This window comes from Mytilus edulis, chromosome 12 (genome assembly GCF_963676685.1).
Source record: "Mytilus edulis chromosome 12, xbMytEdul2.2, whole genome shotgun sequence".
NCBI classification, from domain to species: domain Eukaryota; kingdom Metazoa; phylum Mollusca; class Bivalvia; order Mytilida; family Mytilidae; genus Mytilus; species Mytilus edulis.
Window position 1 is genome coordinate 33,421,818 of NC_092355.1, and position 19,710 is coordinate 33,441,527.

Genomic DNA, 19,710 nt, shown 5'->3' on the forward strand with positions numbered 1-19,710 from the left:
ATTGTCTCACCTAAAATTAGAATTTAATATGAACAATATATAATTTGAATTAAGAAATATTTTCAAAAGTAATAATTGATAGTCATATTTATTATGAAAATGGAAAAAAAAATATATAGTCAATTATAATCTAATTTAACTTTTATTTATATGTTTACCTGAGTTTACCTGTAAAATGAATGCGCGCAAATGTAATCAAAACCCGCGCTTAAACGTTAAACATTTTAATCCCCAAATATACTACAAATATAGCAGTTTTAATTAGAGCCGTAATTTTGCTTCATAAAATTCTACATCCAGTAGATCGATATTGGTGTCAACATTGAAAATTGATACACATTTTCCCTAAAATACACATATTTTGTTGTAGAAATGAATAACTTTTCAAATGTAATCAATGTTGACGCTTGATAAAGAGTGCTTTCTTTCACGTTCGCATTTCTATCAAGTATGGCATGCCAAGTTAACATTTTAATGATTATTACAGAAAGTCAAGATGGGAGAAGACATACATAACAGATAGTACACAATAACATACATTGTAATTTGTAGGACATAAGAGAAACCACGTGATAATTTTTATTTATCCTGCAATTGTTCTACTATACAGATATCGCTATGCTGTATCTGTATACTATACAGATATCGCTTTAAAACTCCGCCCAGTGCCGGACTGAGTATTGTATGAACCTGCGTGACCTCAGAATGTATATTGCAGTCGCATTCCAATGACGTATCAATTGCAAATTAACGATTACTTTTATACGTTCTGTTTGTTTTCAAACATTTCTTTTGAGCAATAAGAATCACACCAATTTTCTGATAACATAAACACATGAACAGCAGTTTTTTCTACGATGACAACTATCGATTTCAAAACTTGAATGTGTATGATTGTGTAAAAAAAACAACCATGTCAATTTCAGAATGCATGCTTAGTGAATGTGGAGTCTGAAGCGTAGGACAACTCGTACACTCCTGTTTCAAATGGGACAATGTTTTGTTATTTGTTTTTACTGTTGAAATTAGTTGTTATGTTAAAATAGATAATTATTCACCTTGAGCGATGTATTATTGTTGACCATTCGAGATTTCTTTTTTTTTGCGAACCCGTCTTCAGCTGAATGTGTGATTTCTGTATCGTATTACTACACGGGCCTCAAGGGATTTCAAATCGAAAATAAATGCAAAACATGTGTTTTTGTGTCTTTCAAAACACAAAAAATATACAGAATTAATTGCAGGTTAAAGACAATAACTGTTTAGTGTCTTTAAATATCAGCTGTATTTGTACTCGACTCGAAACAGGTATAATGAGGGTCTGGAGTTGGGGGGGGGGGGGGGGGTTCTGTTATTCTGTAAACATTTAATTTTCACCCCTTCTTTTCTCTAATCTTCCAAAAATTAACCCCTTTTTTTCTGTAATCTTCCTAAAATTAGACCACGCATTTCTCTAATCTTCATTTTTTTTGCCCGTTATTCTCTAATCATCTTTTTTTAGGGCATTATTCCTTAATAATTTAACCCCATCCAAACCCTCTGTAATAGCTCGCTATAAGCTCGCATACACCTTGTTTCCTAGCCTCGGACAAATACAGCTGATATTTAAAGACACTAACCAGTTATTGTCTATATATTAAACAGTGATTTAATTTAGATCTTTTTTTTTATTAAAGGTGCTTTTGACGAGATTCAGGGGACTTAACTCTTAGCTCAAAATCCTCCAAAAACTTCACTTTCGGCGGGACGTCATTTGAGTGATTGTTTTGTTAGTTGAACTTTCTTCACTCATAAACACTGGCCACTATTATAATAGCAAATGTCGATGAAGTTAGCATAAAGCACCAAGAAAGAAAGAAAGAAACCAACAATCATAAGTGTGTACCAGTGTTAACATATCAGATCGATATGGTTGGAACAGTTCTAATAAATACTATTGTATAGACATATTGATATTGGTGACGATGTCTGTTGTACATGGTATTGGTTTGCTTGACGAATACCAAACATTTTCTTCTATTCATTTTAGATCTTCGTACCTAATATTTATCATATAAGTGAAGTAGGCATATTCATCAAAGGAAATAAATATTTCTTGTCTTGATAACGTACTCAAAGTTACAAATAGTTTAGATATAGCAACACACCTCCTATTATGTAAGTACAGATAAGTGTAATGAAAGGCGGGATGGTAAACACCTATGATGTCTTTATATCTGTATCATAGACTTATATCATTACAGTAATCTTTTAAGATCATCTGTAGCTATTGTGGTTTGCGTATTTCCCATTTAAACATGATCTTGGTCTTCGTATGAACGCATCTTTTGCTTCAATTATTTAATGAAATAAGAAATAACATTGAAAGAGGTGGATACGAATTTTATTTTCAAATGAGTGAATACCAGATTTATTAAATCGGTTTTGTTGGAAGAATTTTTAAAGTTTCAACCGGAACTTATAGACATTATAGCAATCGTTATAGACAATCCTTAGTAATCTGATCTTCCGGTTTGTATGTATTATCCTTATGTCGTGAGTATGTCAAGTTAATACAATATTATTGTCCTGTGTTTCTACTTTTTTTAGGGAATACCGGTGATGGAACCGAACATCAAAACAAAATACGAGGAATGAATAGATAGTTCAAACATCTACAAGTTGGGTACCAGAAGTGAGGATTGAACCTCACTCAATACGATACTCTTTAATTAATTGTGTGTCCCATTATTCTTCATTTTTCTATTTCAACACCCCCTGATCCATGTTATTCTCTATTTTTAATCTTTTGGCATTTTTCTCTTTTCCTTATATTTTTACCCGTTTGATGTAGTGCATGTACATTATTCCATGTTTTGTAAGCCCCATTCAGACTCTCAGAAGCGGCCCGGAAAAGTAGAAATTAGATAACAAATTCTACTAAAGGACTACTAGGTTTTGTATCTCTTTTATTCATATTGCTTTTACATTATATAATAAACAAAATTGGAAATTGGAAATTTAAAAAGTTGCAAAATTCAACATTTCCGCTCTTTTCATTTTTATTTTTTCAATTTTGACTGCTCCATGTGCTCTGCTTTGTGATAATCCTGAAAAGAAGTACGAATATATTTCCTTACATCTGAAATTAAAGAAAACAACATTTTCAAAACGGACAGTGTAATAAATAATGATATTGTAACCACATTTAGTTGTACAAGATAAGTGATAATTTGGTAAGCAAGACGTGCATTTCTACTGCGTAAAACTGATCAGTAGCGCTCGAAACAAAAGTTGAATAGCATTAAACATCAAAAATGCAAAAACGGGCTCCTAAAATTACAAGAAAAGTAAAAAAGAAAACATATTTTCATTGCTTATAAATAAATTGAGTGACATAATGCACATTTTAATAATATGTAATGTTTCTTCTGAAGGATTTTAACAGCCTCTTTCGTTCTCAAACATTGTGGACTGAAATATAATTCATTTCAAATATTTCTTTACTGTTGATAATTTTTTTCTCTTTACAGCTTCTCTATTTATTCTTCAGCTTTTGTCTAATACACGATAACAAATTTAAAAAATGTTAGGGAAAAGTTTGACTCCAACAAACCTGTTAAACCAAAACAAATTTTGTATGTGCCTGTCCCAGGTCAGGTGTCTGTAATTCAGTGGTTGTCGACTACTGGTGTATACCGTAGTTGGTTTTGGTGTATTGTTTTGTAAAGCCACGGTCACACCTTACCGGATAGCACGAACGGACGCCTAACGGATGAAAATAAAAATTGTCCGTTGAAAATTGTTATCCGTTGGGAGTCCGTTGATGCACTGACCGAATAAAACGGACGTATAACGAATGCATAACGGACTCACACCGGATATTCAACGTACAAGAAACGGAAACGTACCGGACAGAACGGATGTCGTACGTACATCCAACGGACGAGTACCGCATAAAACGGACACGTAACGGAAGCGTACCGGATAAAACGGATTAACAAGAAATACGGAAAAATTAAAGGCGACAATAATAATACATGTAAATCTCATAAATATTCAAAATGTTTCTGTGTAACTGGTTTTGGTTTGTTCTTCAAAATGCCGCCAAAGGTCAGTGTCTGGACTGAATAAGAGCTGCTTGATTGTGAAGACGTGACTTTACGCTAAGATCGATTATGAATAATAAGAATTTATGGACTTTAAGAAATCTGACATACCAATAATTGGCATTTCTGACGTGAAATTTTCAATTGGCGTTTATCCGTTTCAGATCCGTTCATCATCCGTTTTATCCGTTATACGTCCAGTAGAAGTCCGTTTCTCATTCGTTCAACATCCGTTTTATCTATTAAGCGTACGGTAGAAGTCCGTAGGTGAATCATCTTCCAGACCCCCAACGGATGTATAACGGACACGGAACGGATACAAAACGGAAACGAAACGGACGAGTACCGTACAGAACGCACGCCTAACGGAAGTTCAACGGACATTTTATCCGTTGGACATCCGTTCAAAGTTTTGAACATGCTCAAAGTTTACCACCGGACAGAACGGACGTCGACGGATAAAACGTACGCTTAACGAACATGTAACGGATATGGACGGCCGTCTAACGGATAAGAACGGACGTCTAACGGACATGAACGGATTGAAAAAAAAGATATCCATTAGGCGTCCGTTCGAGCTATCCGGTAAGGTGTGACCGAGGCTTAAATTGTTTTACATTCGTATTGTCGGAGACTTCTGTAGCTTACTATGCGGTATGATTTGTTCCCATTGTTGATGTCCGTAATATGTCCTATTGATGTTAACACCTATGCCATTTGGTCTCTGTCGGAGTGTTGTCTCATTTGCAAACATACTACGTCTTCTTGCTTTTATACTAGCCCCAACCAGAAGTCGTCTGACGATATATTCTTATCTGCCATTCTTGCTATTCGAAGTTTTTCTCTGTATACATTTCGAAGATACTAGACAATACAAATGGTAAAATTCGTCATATAAAGGCAATAACTACTAGTCGTCTGACAGTTTTCCTGTTAATAGCCGGTATGTAGATTTTAAGATTTTGAACATTTCATTTCTGTTAGAGATTCTTTATTTGTAGAGGCTTTCAAGATAAACGACGAACAAGTTCTTCTTACTCCTATGTTATATTTGTTAAGGCTTTTGGACATGTTGGTTGGACATTAGACTATAATTTGTCTCTAAGATAACCAAATAATAAATGTGGGCAATGTGGTTAAATTGGGCACATTGGTTCAGAGGAGAAAATTTGTGTGAAAGTTACGGGCGACGACGATGGACGACGGACAAAAAGTGAAAAAGCCCGCATGTCTCTTTGTGCCAGGTGAGCTAAAATGTCAAACCAAGACAGGACAACGGTAAGCGTCTTGGTTTACTACATTTGAAAGTAATTTACACAGCATTTACCTTTGCAAAAATCCGCATCTTCATCAGATTTATCAAGGCAATGATTGTTTCCATCACACAGGTTATGGGTAAACACACATTGAAGACCATCCTTGCATTTTACATATGGTTCATTACATTTGGTTGCTGTAACAAGAAAGTCTATTTATATAATTTTATAGGTCAGTCATTCACAATTTAGCACAAGCGATTCGTAAAAGACTTTGCATGACCATTTCTACGTTTATTGGAGCAATATGCGTTGAAAAAGAATTCAATATTTGGACACTGAAGATCAAAAGTTCTTAACGACCACATGGATAAATTATATGAAAGGGTCCTAACCTTATCTAATATTCTTCGATTTTCATATATTCTTTAATAAGAAATTCTTCTACAATTAGTAAAAAAGTAAATCACAAAATTACTAAACAAAAACAAGGGGTGATTTCAGGTGCTCCGGTAGGGGAAGCAGATCATGTTTCACATTTGACGTCATATAGTTAGCTATATAAACGACACAGGAAACAATGTTTAAGAGAAAAGCAACAGTTTGAATTATTCTCCAATAATAAAAGAAATTCTGAGGAATTTGAAAGTCTCCATATTTCTCTTTAAAAAACTCAGTATAAATACCAGAATTTTAATGTGCTTGTTTCGTCAAATATGACTCGAATTAAAACTGATGGAAAAACAAATCAAATACGAAGTGGCGTTATATTTCTTTAATACTTGTACTTGAAAATGTTTCCTCTTAAAGCAATGCAAAATTATGCTATTCTAAAGGTATTCATTCTATTCATTTTTGTTTACTTTTCTTCTTCAGTATTTATTGATTATATTATTTGATTATATTGTCAAAATGTAATTACGGCAATTAAGCAACTATTTGTTATTCAGTAGCTTTGTGTATTACACAACTGTATACGGAGTATAAAACAATTGTGTATTGTATTTACTAAAAGAAGACACTATTTTCATTAATTTTGATTGGTGTTTTACCTCTGCAAAAGTCCTCATCTTCATCAGAATTATCAGGACACATATAGTCTCCATCACACACCCACGTAGAATCAACACAATGTAAATCATCCTTACATTTTACATAATTTTCCGGGCATATACTAGCTGTTTAAAAGAAAAAAGACAAATTTAATTAGAAAAGTTTATCTTTTTTTCAGACGTCAATTTCAACCATTTCCTGTCGAGAATGTCAGCACATCTTAACCCTGTCGTTATTTTCTTTATCAAAAGTCATGTGAATACAAATGTTTTCTTTTATCAGGAAAAGTATCCGGTTCTGATTGAAGGAAGATTCGTCCAGTTTTCGCTTACATGGACTTTAGATCGTTCTATTCTACTTTATGTTTTTAATATCTTTTCAGATTCGGTAGTATGTAGTAATGATAAACACCTTAACAAAGTTAAATGGGAAAAAATTTCCTGGCTAATGTTATTATTACTTAAGGAAGCTGGCTTGTCCTGTTTTGGATTTTCTGTCAGATTTTCGGAATCCTCTGGTTTTATCCATTTGAATGCCTTGAACAAATTTGCCCGGTAACCCCCATTTTTCTTTTCGTAAATCTTTAACATGTATAATGATAAGCCATCTGTAAAAGTCTTATAAAATTTTAATTACTTTTTAACAGTTTTTGAGAACTTCAACTTGTCAATGATAAAGCTATGAAAAGTCAAGAGAGAATATTTTCCCGCCAAAATTTCAATGGCTAATATCTCGAAAACAAGCACGGTGACCTATATATTTTTTTTGCTCTTTGGATTCTTTTATTAATCCCCTATCAATATAAACTAGTGTTTTGAAAAGTTAATTACTTTGAAACTGAGAAGCCAACTCCCTTAAGAAATGGATGCTTCTTTTTGTAATTTTATTGGGATGTAAAAGTGTTGACTGAAACACATTTTTTCATGAAGCGCGGCAGCGCTTCATTCTTAGAATGTGTGCACGATTAACACTTTTACACCCAAATAAAATTACAAAAAGAAGCATTTATTTCTTATAATAACATTTGTATGCCAAAAAAACCATGACACAAAAGTTTTATCAAATTTTGTTTTGTTTATCTTAACTCTTTTTGTAGAAGCAACTATTTTTTATTCAGTAGCTTTGTGTATTACACAACTGTATACGGAGTATAAAACAATTGTGTATTGTATTTACTAAAAGAAGACACTATTTTCATTAATTTTGATTTATGTTTTACCTCTGCAAAAGTCCTCATCTTCATCAGAATTATCAGGACAACCATGGTATCCATCACACAGTTCATGCCAAACAAAACAATGTAAATCATCCTTACATTTCATATACCATTCCGGGCATATATTTGCTGTATAAAATAAAAAAAACAAACTTATTTTAGAAATGTTTATCTATTTTTTTACGTCAATTTAAACCATTTCCTGTCGAGAATGTCAGCACAAAACTTTAATTGCACATCTAGACCGTGTCGTTATTTTCATTATCAAAAGTCATTTGACTGTTTTATTTTATCAGGAAACGTATCCGGTTCTGATTGAAAGAATATGCGTCCAGTTTTCGCTTACATGGACTTCACATCGTTTTATTCTACTTTCTGTTTTTAATATCTTTTAAGATTCCGTAGTATTTAGTTATAGATAATGCATATTTTAAGGTTTTTCTTGTCGTAGAACACACCGAGGGGTGTCAGGATAGATCAAATGAAAGACCGACCGTAGGGAGGTCTTTCTTTGAGCAATCCGGACACACCGAGGTGTGTTCTACGTCAAAAAAAACCTTAAAATATGCATTAGCTGACTTATATACCGTCAAAAAAATATTAATTTTTATAAAGATTTGCAAAATTTAGTATCCTATTTTACCGAAAACACTAAAGTGGGATATTCCTTTTTAATGCGTTCAGGTTTTAATACGCCCTACGGCTCATTGAGAATGTGAAATAAAACTCACTAATTAATCTAGATATAAACCTTTTAAAAATTATTATACATACACAATATTACTGTAACTGCAAGAAGTAAGACACACATGTATTGTTACCATCCGATAACATACATTTCTTTTATTAACATTTGTATGCTAAAAAGACCATGACAAGTTTATCAAGTTTTTTCTTTTGTTTATCTGTACCTTTTTTGTAGAAGCAGGTTTAATCACGAATGTAACATTTCATTTTGATATGAAGGTTAATTTTTGAATGACGCGCGATTGTTGTTAACCAATTACTAAAAAAAGAACATAGAACGCAGTGTGTTCTGTTCTCTGTACGCACAGCGTTTAACCAGACTGGTTCAGTAACTTACGTTTTTATTTCCACCACTGAATGGGTGAGACTGCCGGGGGTAACTAGGTATACAGTACGGTATTCTTAACGCTGGAATTCGAGAAAACAAGTTTTAGACCTGGCACAATATTTGGATATCGTTGTAATATTTAATAAAAGTATCGTAGATGTGTATATAATCATCGTGACATGATATAGTTTCGGTACTAATGATTAAGCAAATGTTCAGTCTCAACGAATACGCAGATATAAAAGATAGTAAGGCCATTCACCGTATCTACAAGCTGGCATTGTCGTTGTTATGGACGAGTGGTCTTTAATATTAATATCATTATCATTATGCGGATGTATTAAACCCATTTTAATATTCTGAAACTTAATGTCTGTAAAAGCATATTGACATGTAAATATAGATTCCTACACTACAACAAGTGTATTACGATAATTCTCCACTCGAGACAGTTAAATTTTATTATTTAAAGCACGAGGCTTGCCGAGCTCTTTAAATAACTAAAATTTAACTGTCGAGAGTGGAGAAATATCGTAATACACGAGTTATAGTGTCGGAATCTGTTTCTCTAATGATTTTTATCCTTCTTTTTCAAAGATTTTCAGAATTTTGTGTTCTTTATATGCGACGTCATCAGGCATTGCCGCCTTTTTTCATGGCGTCACAGTAGGAAAATTCAGAAGAAAACAAAACATTTAGACGTCATAATCAAATTTCGACTAATCATTTGCTGAGAACAGATTTTTCACTAGTGAGGAGAAATATTTTTCTCACATCGGTCAGAAAATGTGAAAATAGCACAAAAATTAGAGAAAAGCATTTTGACATGATAAAACAATAGTAAATTGAAAGGTGCAAATCAGGAATATATTTTACTTACAATATTATGATTTACCTTTGCAAAAGTCTTCGTCTTCGTCAGATTGATCACGGCAATCAATGTGTCCGTCACAGAAGACTAAGTCAGACACACATTCAATACCATCCCGACATTTTGTCATACGGAAGCCACATTCTTTCGCTGTAAGATAACTGGCTATTTATATACTTTTTTAGATAAATATATATATATATAAATTGAGGTAAATTAAATGGCCTTCGAAATCCAGATGTGGTGTAAACAATTTAGCACCTCATGTTGTGGTTTAACATCTTTGCCGCAAGTTAATTGTTTTCTACTTGGTATTAAATTAATATAGAGGACCATTTTGTTACACCTTGTGATACATTTATTTGGCAATCGTCAATGGCAGTCAGCAGGGTTTAAGAACATCATTTGTTCGACCTGTTAGTCAAATGCGTTTAGTTAAAATGTATTTGTTCACTCTTTTGGTCTGTTGGAAAATGTTGTGTGAGCTGTATTTAGACCCCTCTACAACGAAATTTGTTACATGCACACGTATAAAAACTGCGTTTTTTATCCAACGCAATCATAGGTTTGAACGTTGTTTTCAATTAAGACTTGTTCATATCTTTTTCGTTTGGGCTTGTATTATATTTTCCCTCCGGTTTATATAATCCGTTCATCCTATTTTCACTCTTTAAAATTCAAGAGTCTATCCTTAATTGAAGTAAATTAAATTGCCTTCCAAATACTTTTCGATCTCTAACATCACTGAAGAGACATTAATTGTTGAAATCCAAATATGGTGTAAAAAATTTAGCACCTCATGTTGTGGTTTACCATCTTTGCCGCAAGTTGATTGTTTTCTACTTGGTATTAAATTAATATAGAGAAATATTTTGTTACACCTTGTGATCCATTTATTTGGCAATCGTCAATGGCAGTCAGCAGGGTTTAAGAGCATCATTTGTTCGACCTGTTAGTCAAATGCGTTTAGTTAAAATATATTTGTTCACTCTTTTGGTATTTTGGAAAATGTTTTGTGAGCTGTATTTAGACCCCTCTACAACAAAATTTGTTACATGCACACGTATAAAAACTGCGTTTTTTTTTATCCAACGCAATCATAGGTTTGAACGTTGTTTTCAATTAAGACTTGTTCATATATATTTCGTTTGGGCTTGTATTATATTTTCCCTCCGGTTTGTATAATCCGTTCATCCTATTTTCACTCTTCAAAAATTCAAGAGTCTATCCTTAATTGAAGTAAATTAAATTGCCTTCCAAATACTTTTCGATCTCTAACATCACTGAAGAGACATTAATTGTTGAAATCCAAATATGGTGTAAAAAATTAGCACCTCATGTTGTGGTTTACCATCTTTGCCGCAAGTTTATTGTTATTTACTTGGTATTAACTTAACATAGAGATCCATTTTGTTTCACCTAGTGATCAATTTGTTACATGCACACGTATACAAGGAGTGTTGTCTCATTTGCAAACATACTACATCTTCTTGCTTTTATAATAGCTCCAAGCAGAAGTCGTCTGACAAAATGTCCTACTTGCCATTCTTGCTATTCGAAGTTTCTCTCTGTCTATTATATTTCGAAGATAATAGACAATACAAATGTTAAAATTCGTTATTTAAAGGCAATACCTACTAGTCGTCTGACAGTTTTCCTGTTAAAAACCGGTAAGTAGATTCTAAAAAATTGAACATTTCATTCCTGTTAGATTTTCTTTATTTATAGAGGCTTTCAAGATAAACGACGAACAAGTTCTTCTTACTCCTATGTTCTATTTGTTAAGGCTTCAAGACATGTTGGTTGGAAAACGGGGTCATTAGACAATAGCTTGTCTCTTAGATACCCAAATAATGATTGTTGGCAATTTGGTAAATTGGGCACATAGGTTCAAAAGAGAAAATGTTTGTAAGAGTTACGGGCGACGACGATGGACGACGGACAAAAAGTTAGAAGGAAAACCCTGATGCCCGATAAGCTAAAATGTAAAACCAAGACAAGACAACGGTAATGTTTTGGTTTACAACATTTAACAAGCAATTTACGCAGCATTTACCTTGCAAAAATCCACATATTCATCAGATTTATAAAGTTGGCAATCATTGCCTCCATCACACAGATACTCGCAACGTACACATTAAAGACCATTCTTACATAGGGGATATCGTGCATTACATTCGATTGCTGTAACACGAATGTATATTTATGTAATGCTAAAGGTAAGTCATTCACAATTTGAACACTTGCGATCCGTAAAAGACTTTGCATGACCATTTCTACGTGTATTGGACCAAAATGCATTGAAAAAGAATTAAATATTTGGACACTGAAAATCAAAAGATTTGGAATGAAGCTTCTAAACGATAACATGGATAAATAATAAAGAAAGGGTCCTAACTTTATCACCGTAATATTCTTCGATTTTTATAAATTCTTTAATCAAGCAAAAATAAAGGTTAAAATAATAAGTTCAATCTCATTTGGTAAAATAAAAAATGTTATATTGGGAGAGATAGTTCTTACTTTCATAAAATCACTAGAAAAATATCGATGTTTCTTCTACAATTAGTAAAATTGACGCCATATAGTTAGCTATATAAACGAAAAAGTTCAATAGCATCCGTTGATATAGTGTATCACACGTTTGTCCTACATATATAACCATTTGTACAATTAATTGCATATACTACGCCTACGGTTTTACAATTTATTTGTCCCTGAATGGTATATTCTTTGTCGGTGTTGTCACAAAATATCTTGGTTTCATTTATATGTGAGCATAATGCACAATGTTTACCACTTGGTCCACATCCAATAGTTTGTTTATAAAATAGTAAATTATGCTTTGTGTGCACTAAGATGTCTGTTATGTTGTTGGACAAACGGGTGATACACTATATCAACGGATGCTATTGAACTTTTCAAAAATACGAACAAAGAAAACAGAAGATCCAGTAGCCAACCATTTCATTCAGCACAATCATTCAATGACAAATTTAAAAGTTACCGCCATAGTAAAAAAAAGTTACTTGGGACAGAAATATACAGAAAAACTAAAGAAGCCTTTTGGATAAAAAAAAAATTAAAAACTTTTGAACCTGAAGGACTCAACACAATGTATGAACGATAATAAAAATATTTATATTAAAAAAGAGAAAAAACGTGGCAAATGAACGTCATAGTATATATAGTGCCTAGAAACTTAACCTAACGATGTAAGGGTAGATTTGATCGTAACTTCCTCCCCGTTATTTCTAACTGATACGACAACACCGCCTAGCTTTGCGCAGAGACATAATATATAAAATTATAAAAACGTATTTCTATTTAAAATCTTATAGAACTTTTTAATGTATTAATTAGCGTGTTTAAGCTATATTCTTAGACATTTATATAATGTTAATTCAGTAACCGTATCAGTTTATTTTTCTCAAACTGATCCACGCTTAAATAGATTGAATGTTGATTGTTGCTATTTGTAGACATTATATATAAATATATATATAAACAAGTCTAAATTGAAAACTACGTTCAAACCTATGATTGCGTTGGATAAAAACCGCAATTTTTATACGTGTGCATGTCAAACAAATTCCGTTGTAGAAGGGTCTAAATACAGCACAAACAACATTTTCCAAAAGACCAAAAAAGTGAAAAAGTATATTTAAACAAAACGCATTTGACTAACATATATATAGATTGCCTCACAGTGTAATTTTAACACACTATTAAGTATGTAAATATTAGAACGTTTAAAATATTTACAAAATGATAAAAATAAACGCAATATTTCGCCAGACAAACTAGCTTTATCAAGCGTGCATCTATCCAGGTGAAATCGGATGCAGATGATAAGAAACTTTTGCAGCTCAATGTACATGTTGCACTTGAATTTAGCTCTATTGAAAATAATACATGATTTGGATGAAGTTCAAGATTATTTGAAAAATTTACAAAAATACATCCCCTATCATCATCTCAGTAATATCTGATTAGGTATGGAAATCATTGCTAACATACAAAGATGGTCCGATTATTAAAAAAAATCAAAATTAAGAAACTTAGGTTCCAATTCCCTCATGCAAATTGACCTTAAATGGATTAACCTATTATTTTGCGATCCCTTTTGGTTAAACAGCTCTTCACATGCCCTGGTACTTATTCATCCTTTGCTTTCAAACATTTTGTTTTGAGCGTTCCTGATGCAGATAAATCAAGAACAGTTTTCGGATGCATTCAATTTACAAATTGTTATTTTCATTTGTTTTTGGAAAATAACATGATTCATATTGTGGTGTCACTTGTTTACCAGAAAAGTTTCAATTGAAAATAAATGAACATTAAACATGCATTGTTTGTATGGAGTTTAAACGATTTACATTTTTGTATCAATTCACAAACTTACCTGATATCGATAACGATGTGCAGAATCCATATACAAAGATTGTCAGCAGAAGGTAATTCATTTTGGTCCTGTTTAAATACATACAAAATTACAGAAGACGTATCCATAGTGCTATGTTATACGGAAAACAATATGCTATAGTTTTGTAGAAAGTTATTATTTGTTTCCCCTGTAATGTGCATTGCATACAAACTGTCAATGAATAATGCAATTCAGATTGCTTTAATTCGGACATTAAATTATAATTAACTCCTTTTGGTATCTGTTGCCTCTCTTTTTATCACAAATAATACCCGTTTAATATCTTTTCCATGACATTACAGACTTCCTCGACCATTATTACAGACCTTGGACATATAACAGGGCCATTATAAAAACACCCATTTCTTAATATATTTATTAACCAACTGAACAAAAGTGTATGTGTTGCTGCCAACTTCTGTTACTCTTTTCATGACAGTTTAGTTTGAAAAAAAAATATTTGTACTTCACCATTATAAAGCTTTAAATATACTAAATATCCAAGATATTAAGTTGAAAGAAGTTATGTGTTGAAAAACAGGATGACCAGTGATCCCTTTATATGGTTTTCTAATGTTGGTTGCTGGTTACTAAATAAAATAAAATACAAAAAGGTACATTGTATTATACTCTTTACAACTTAATTTTATTAAATTTATTAAAAACCCTAACTGGGCTTAAAACAGACAAACTGGGCATTAATACAGGGCCATTACAGAAAAACAGGGCCATTACAGAAACTATGTAATTTTTAATAAACAGTCATATTTGGCTATAATGTACTTAGTTGGTTAATAATTACCTGTAATTGATAGCTATTTTGAAAATACAAAGCTTCCAACCTCGTAATCCAGCAAAATCCGAAGTAATCAAAATAATAGAATAAATTGTGAAAGATTTTCAATTAGTTCGTTGCCTCTTTATTTTCCCCATTGTGGCATATTAACTGAGTTTGAATTCGAAGTGATATATGCATAGCACGTGACGTTTATCTTGTCGACATAACCTACTTTTACGTAAAACAAACTTTACTTAAAAAGTATGAACAATATGTTTCTACAAGTAATTGTCCCTTATAAGTATTAAATTACCTGTTTGTTTAATGATCTATTCAGTTATTTCTTTTTTATAGAAATTGCAGATCGCAGATAGTTATTTTCTGGTAATTTGAAGGTATAAACTATATTCCACTATTACATTAGCGTTATAAAAACACATTTTAAGTTTCATAAATCATTTATCTAATTGTATAATATATAATTTGGTTAAAGGAAATATAATTATCTGTATAATATGAAATATTTCGACGCTTTCATTTTTAATTTGTCCATGCACACACATCCGTTAGAATATTTAAAACGTTACATAACTTCCCGCTATTACGTATCTTTTAAATTGAATAATATATTAGATGCAATCATAGAAGTAATATATGAACATTCGTTCAGGGATAATATAACAAAATACTTACCTAAGAGAAGTTTGATCATTCAACAAACACAAGAGAATTCAATCTCATGGTACTCTCAATGTACATATATTTATTGAGTCATTACCATTTAATAGAAACATTAAAAAGGCAAATTACAACCAATTATTGGATATTTGAAAGTAGCTCACTTTTGTCGGTTTTTGAAAGGGCAAAGAAACTGTCTACGTGCAAAGGTTAAATAAAGGTCAACACATTTGGCAAGCCTAATTTTAAACGTGTCATAAAATTATTATACAGTAATGGACTGTCTATTAAAGTTTATAGTCTATTAAAAGTACACTTAAACTTAATAGTCTATAATTACACAAAATTTAATTAACGTAAATAGTCTATTAACTCACTATGAAATTTAATTGAACAATGAGCGCCATTAAGTCCTTAATTGTCCATTTAAAATGGATGCCATGCAAGTGCTTGGATTACTTGTACATCAAAAAATACCGTTACAGGCTTCTCAACTCGATGATTTGTCGGACTGAGAGCTTCGCACAGTCAGTGATATCTCACATTGTATGATTTCGTCACAAAAAGAATCGTTTTTGTTATAATTTTATTAGAATAGTAAGAGAAAGACAAGATAACAATTGATTATACAAAATGAAGATATAATTGTAATTCTATGATTAACCATTTTTATTATGAATATATTAGGGGGGAAATGGTTTCATTTTAAATACGGCAAATTTCATTAAACTGAAGAAAAATACTTTGTTCAAACTGAACTGTATTTCTTAGTATAAAATTCTTCCTCCAAAATAAACAATTTTTGAAAGCATGGACGAAATCATTGGACATTTGAAAACCTTTCATAGCAGGGGTTTCTCGGCCTAATTTTGGACACACATTATGTACACATAATCTTGTGGGTAAAATCAAACATTAAGAAGATTTTATGAAACTAAAGTATATATATATGTCGTGAATTAGTTCAAATTTTGTTATCCAATTATTAGTTTTTATAAGTTTATTAAAGTGGAGCCATAAGGTGCACGAATACACCGGACTGCACCGTACGATAACAATATTACATAGTCAATAATTAACCCGGTCTTTGCTATAACACAACAAAAATCGGTGCATTACATTTGCGCGCAAAAATCATTACGTTTGCGCGCAGCTTTTGATTACAATTTCGCGCATTTTTTAACAGGTAAACTCATGTAAAATACAGGTAAAAATACTTATTTATTTATAATCATGATACATTTTTTAATTTGCTCAATTATTTATAAGTATAAGTACTAATTCCGTAAGTCTTAGTCCCCAGCACACCAACGATGAGGTGCAAGTGGGGTTTCAAGCAAGATAAGTCCGTTTTATTATACACAAGGTCTAAATCCTAGAAATATATACAGATAAAAATGTTAAAATGTTACATCATAACTAATCTCAAAAGTAAAAGTATTGATAAATTCATTACTTTACATGTCGGTACTAGCCCAAACTCCATGTGTTTGCCTAATGGTGTATGTTTACAAGCTAAATTAAATGATTTACTAATTTTAAAAACGATCACTATTCGTTGAAACACTTTTCAGTCTGAAATATTCGCAATGAAGTTACATGTATGCCTTAAGCTATACTACGGAGTTTATAATGATCACTTTCGACTTGGGTTTAAATCTTCATAAAACATGACCAAGTATTGTCTCACCTAAAATTAGAATTTGATATGAACAATATATAATTTGAATTAAGAAATATTTTCAAAATTAATAATTGATAGTCATATTTATTATGAAAATGGAAAAAAAAATATATAGTCAATTATAATCTAATTTAACTTTTATTTATATGTTTACCTGAGTTTACCTGTAAAATGAATGCGCGCAAATGTAATCAAAACCCGCGCTTAAACGTTAAACATTTTAATCCCCAAATATACTACAAATATAGCAGTTTTTATTAGAGCCGTAATTTTGCTTTATAAAATTCTACATCCAGTAGATCGATATTGGTGTCAACATTGAAAATTGATACACATTTTCCCTAAAATACACATATTTTGTTGTAGAAATGAATAAATTTTCGAATGTAATCAATGTTGACGCTTGATTAAGAGTGCTTTCTTTCACGTTCGCATTTCTATCAAGTATGGCATGCCAAGTTAACATTTTAATGATTATTACAGAAAGTCAAGATGGGAGAAGACATACATAACAGACAGTACACAATAACATACATTGTAATTTGTAGGACATAAGAGAAACCACGTGATAATTTTTATTTATCCTGCAATTGTTCTACTATACAGATATCGCTATGCTGTATCTGTATACTATACAGATATCGCTTTAAAACTCCGCCCAGTGCCGGACTGAGTATTGTATGAACCTGCGTGACCTCAGAATGTATATTGCAGTCGCATTCCAATGCCGTATCAATTGCAAATTAACGATTACTTTTATACGTTCTGTTTGTTTTCAAACATTTCTTTTGAGCAATAAGAATCACACCAATTTTCTGATAACATAAACACATGAACAGCAGTTTTTTCTACGATGACAACTATCGATTTCAAAACTTGAATGTGTATGATTGTGTAAAAAAAAACAACCATGTCAATTTCAGAATGCATGCTTAGTGAATGTGGAGTCTGAAGCGTAGGACAACTCGTACACTCCTGTTTCAAATGGGACAATGTTTTGTTATTTGTTTTTACTGTTGAAATTATTTGTTATGTTAAAATAGATAATTATTCACCTTGAGCGATGTATTATTGTTGACCATTCGAGATTTCTTTTTTTTTTTGCGAACCCGTCTTCAGCTGAATGTGTGATTTCTGTATCGTATTACTACACGGGCCTCAAGGGATTTCAAATCGAAAATAAATGCAAAACATGTGTTTTTGTGTCTTTCAAAACACAAAAAATATACAGAATTAATTGCAGGATAAAGACAATAACTGTTTAGTGTCTTTAAATATCAGCTGTATTTGTACTCGGCTCGAAACAGGTGTAATGAGGGTCTGGAGTTGTGGGGGGGGGGGGGGGGGGTTCTGTTATTCTGTAAACATTTAATTTTCACCCCTTCTTTTCTCTAATCTTCCAAAAATTAACCCCTTTTTTCTGTAATCTTCCTAAAATTAGACCACGCATTTCTCTAATCTTCATTTTTTTTGCCCGTTATTCTCTAATCATCTTTTTTTAGGGCATTATTCCTTAATAATTTAACCCCATCCAAACCCTCTGTAATAGCTCGCTATAAGCTCGCATACACCTTGTTTCCTAGCCTCGGACAAATACAGCTGATATTTAAAGACACTAACCAGTTATTGTCTATATATTAAACAGTGATTTAATTTAGATCTTTTTTTTTATTAAAGGTGCTTTTGACGAGATTCAGGGGACTTAACTCTTAGCTCAAAATCCTCCAAAAACTTCACTTTCGGCGGGACGTCATTTGAGTGATTGTTTTGTTAGTTGAACTTTCTTCACTCATAAACACTGGCCACTATTATAATAGCAAATGTCGATGAAGTTAGCATAAAGCACCAAGAAAGAAAGAAAGAAACCAACAATCATAAGTGTGTACCAGTGTTAACATATCAGATCGATATGGTTGGAACAGTTCTAATAAATACTATTGTATAGACATATTGATATTGGTGACGATGTCTGTTGTACATGGTATTGGTTTGCTTGACGAATACCAAACATTTTCTTCTATTCATTTTAGATCTTCGTACCTAATATTTATCATATAAGTGAAGTAGGCATATTCATCAAAGGAAATAAATATTTCTTGTCTTGATAACGTACTCAAAGTTACAAATAGTTTAGATATAGCAACACACCTCGTATTATGTAAGTACAGATAAGTGTAATGAAAGGCGGGATGGTAAACACCTATGATGTCTTTATATCTGTATCATAGACTTATATCATTAAAGTAATCTTTTAAGATCATCTGTAGCTATTGTGGTTTGCTTATTTCCCATTTAAACATGATCTTGGTCTTCGTATGAACGCATCTTTTGCTTCAATTATTTAATGAAATAAGAAATAACATTGAAAGAGGTGGATACGAATTTTATTTTCAAATGAGTGGATACCAGATTTATTAAATCGGTTTTGTTGGAAGAATTTTTAAAGTTTCAACCGGAACTTATAGACATTATAGCAATCGTTATAGACAATCCTTAGTAATCTGATCTTCCGGTTTGTATGTATTATCCTTATGTCGTGAGTATGTCAAGTTAATACAATATTATTGTCCTGTGTTTCTACTTTT

General features: G+C 32.0%; 1 protein-coding gene across 1 annotated transcript; it reads right to left on the reverse strand.

Annotated features, from left to right (window-relative positions):
* Positions 1–2,931: 2,931 nt before the first annotated feature.
* On the reverse strand, positions 2,932–14,048 carry LOC139498302 (low-density lipoprotein receptor 2-like). The gene is made up of 6 exons (XM_071286668.1): positions 13,965–14,048; positions 9,584–9,709; positions 7,617–7,742; positions 6,397–6,522; positions 5,416–5,541; positions 2,932–3,121 (listed from the first exon to the last, which is right to left on the reverse strand). Exons 1-6 carry the CDS (start codon positions 14,044–14,046, stop codon positions 3,042–3,044), a joined length of 666 nt encoding a protein of 221 aa, XP_071142769.1. The 5' UTR covers positions 14,047–14,048; the 3' UTR covers positions 2,932–3,041.
* Between the last annotated feature and the right edge of the window lie 5,662 nt (positions 14,049–19,710).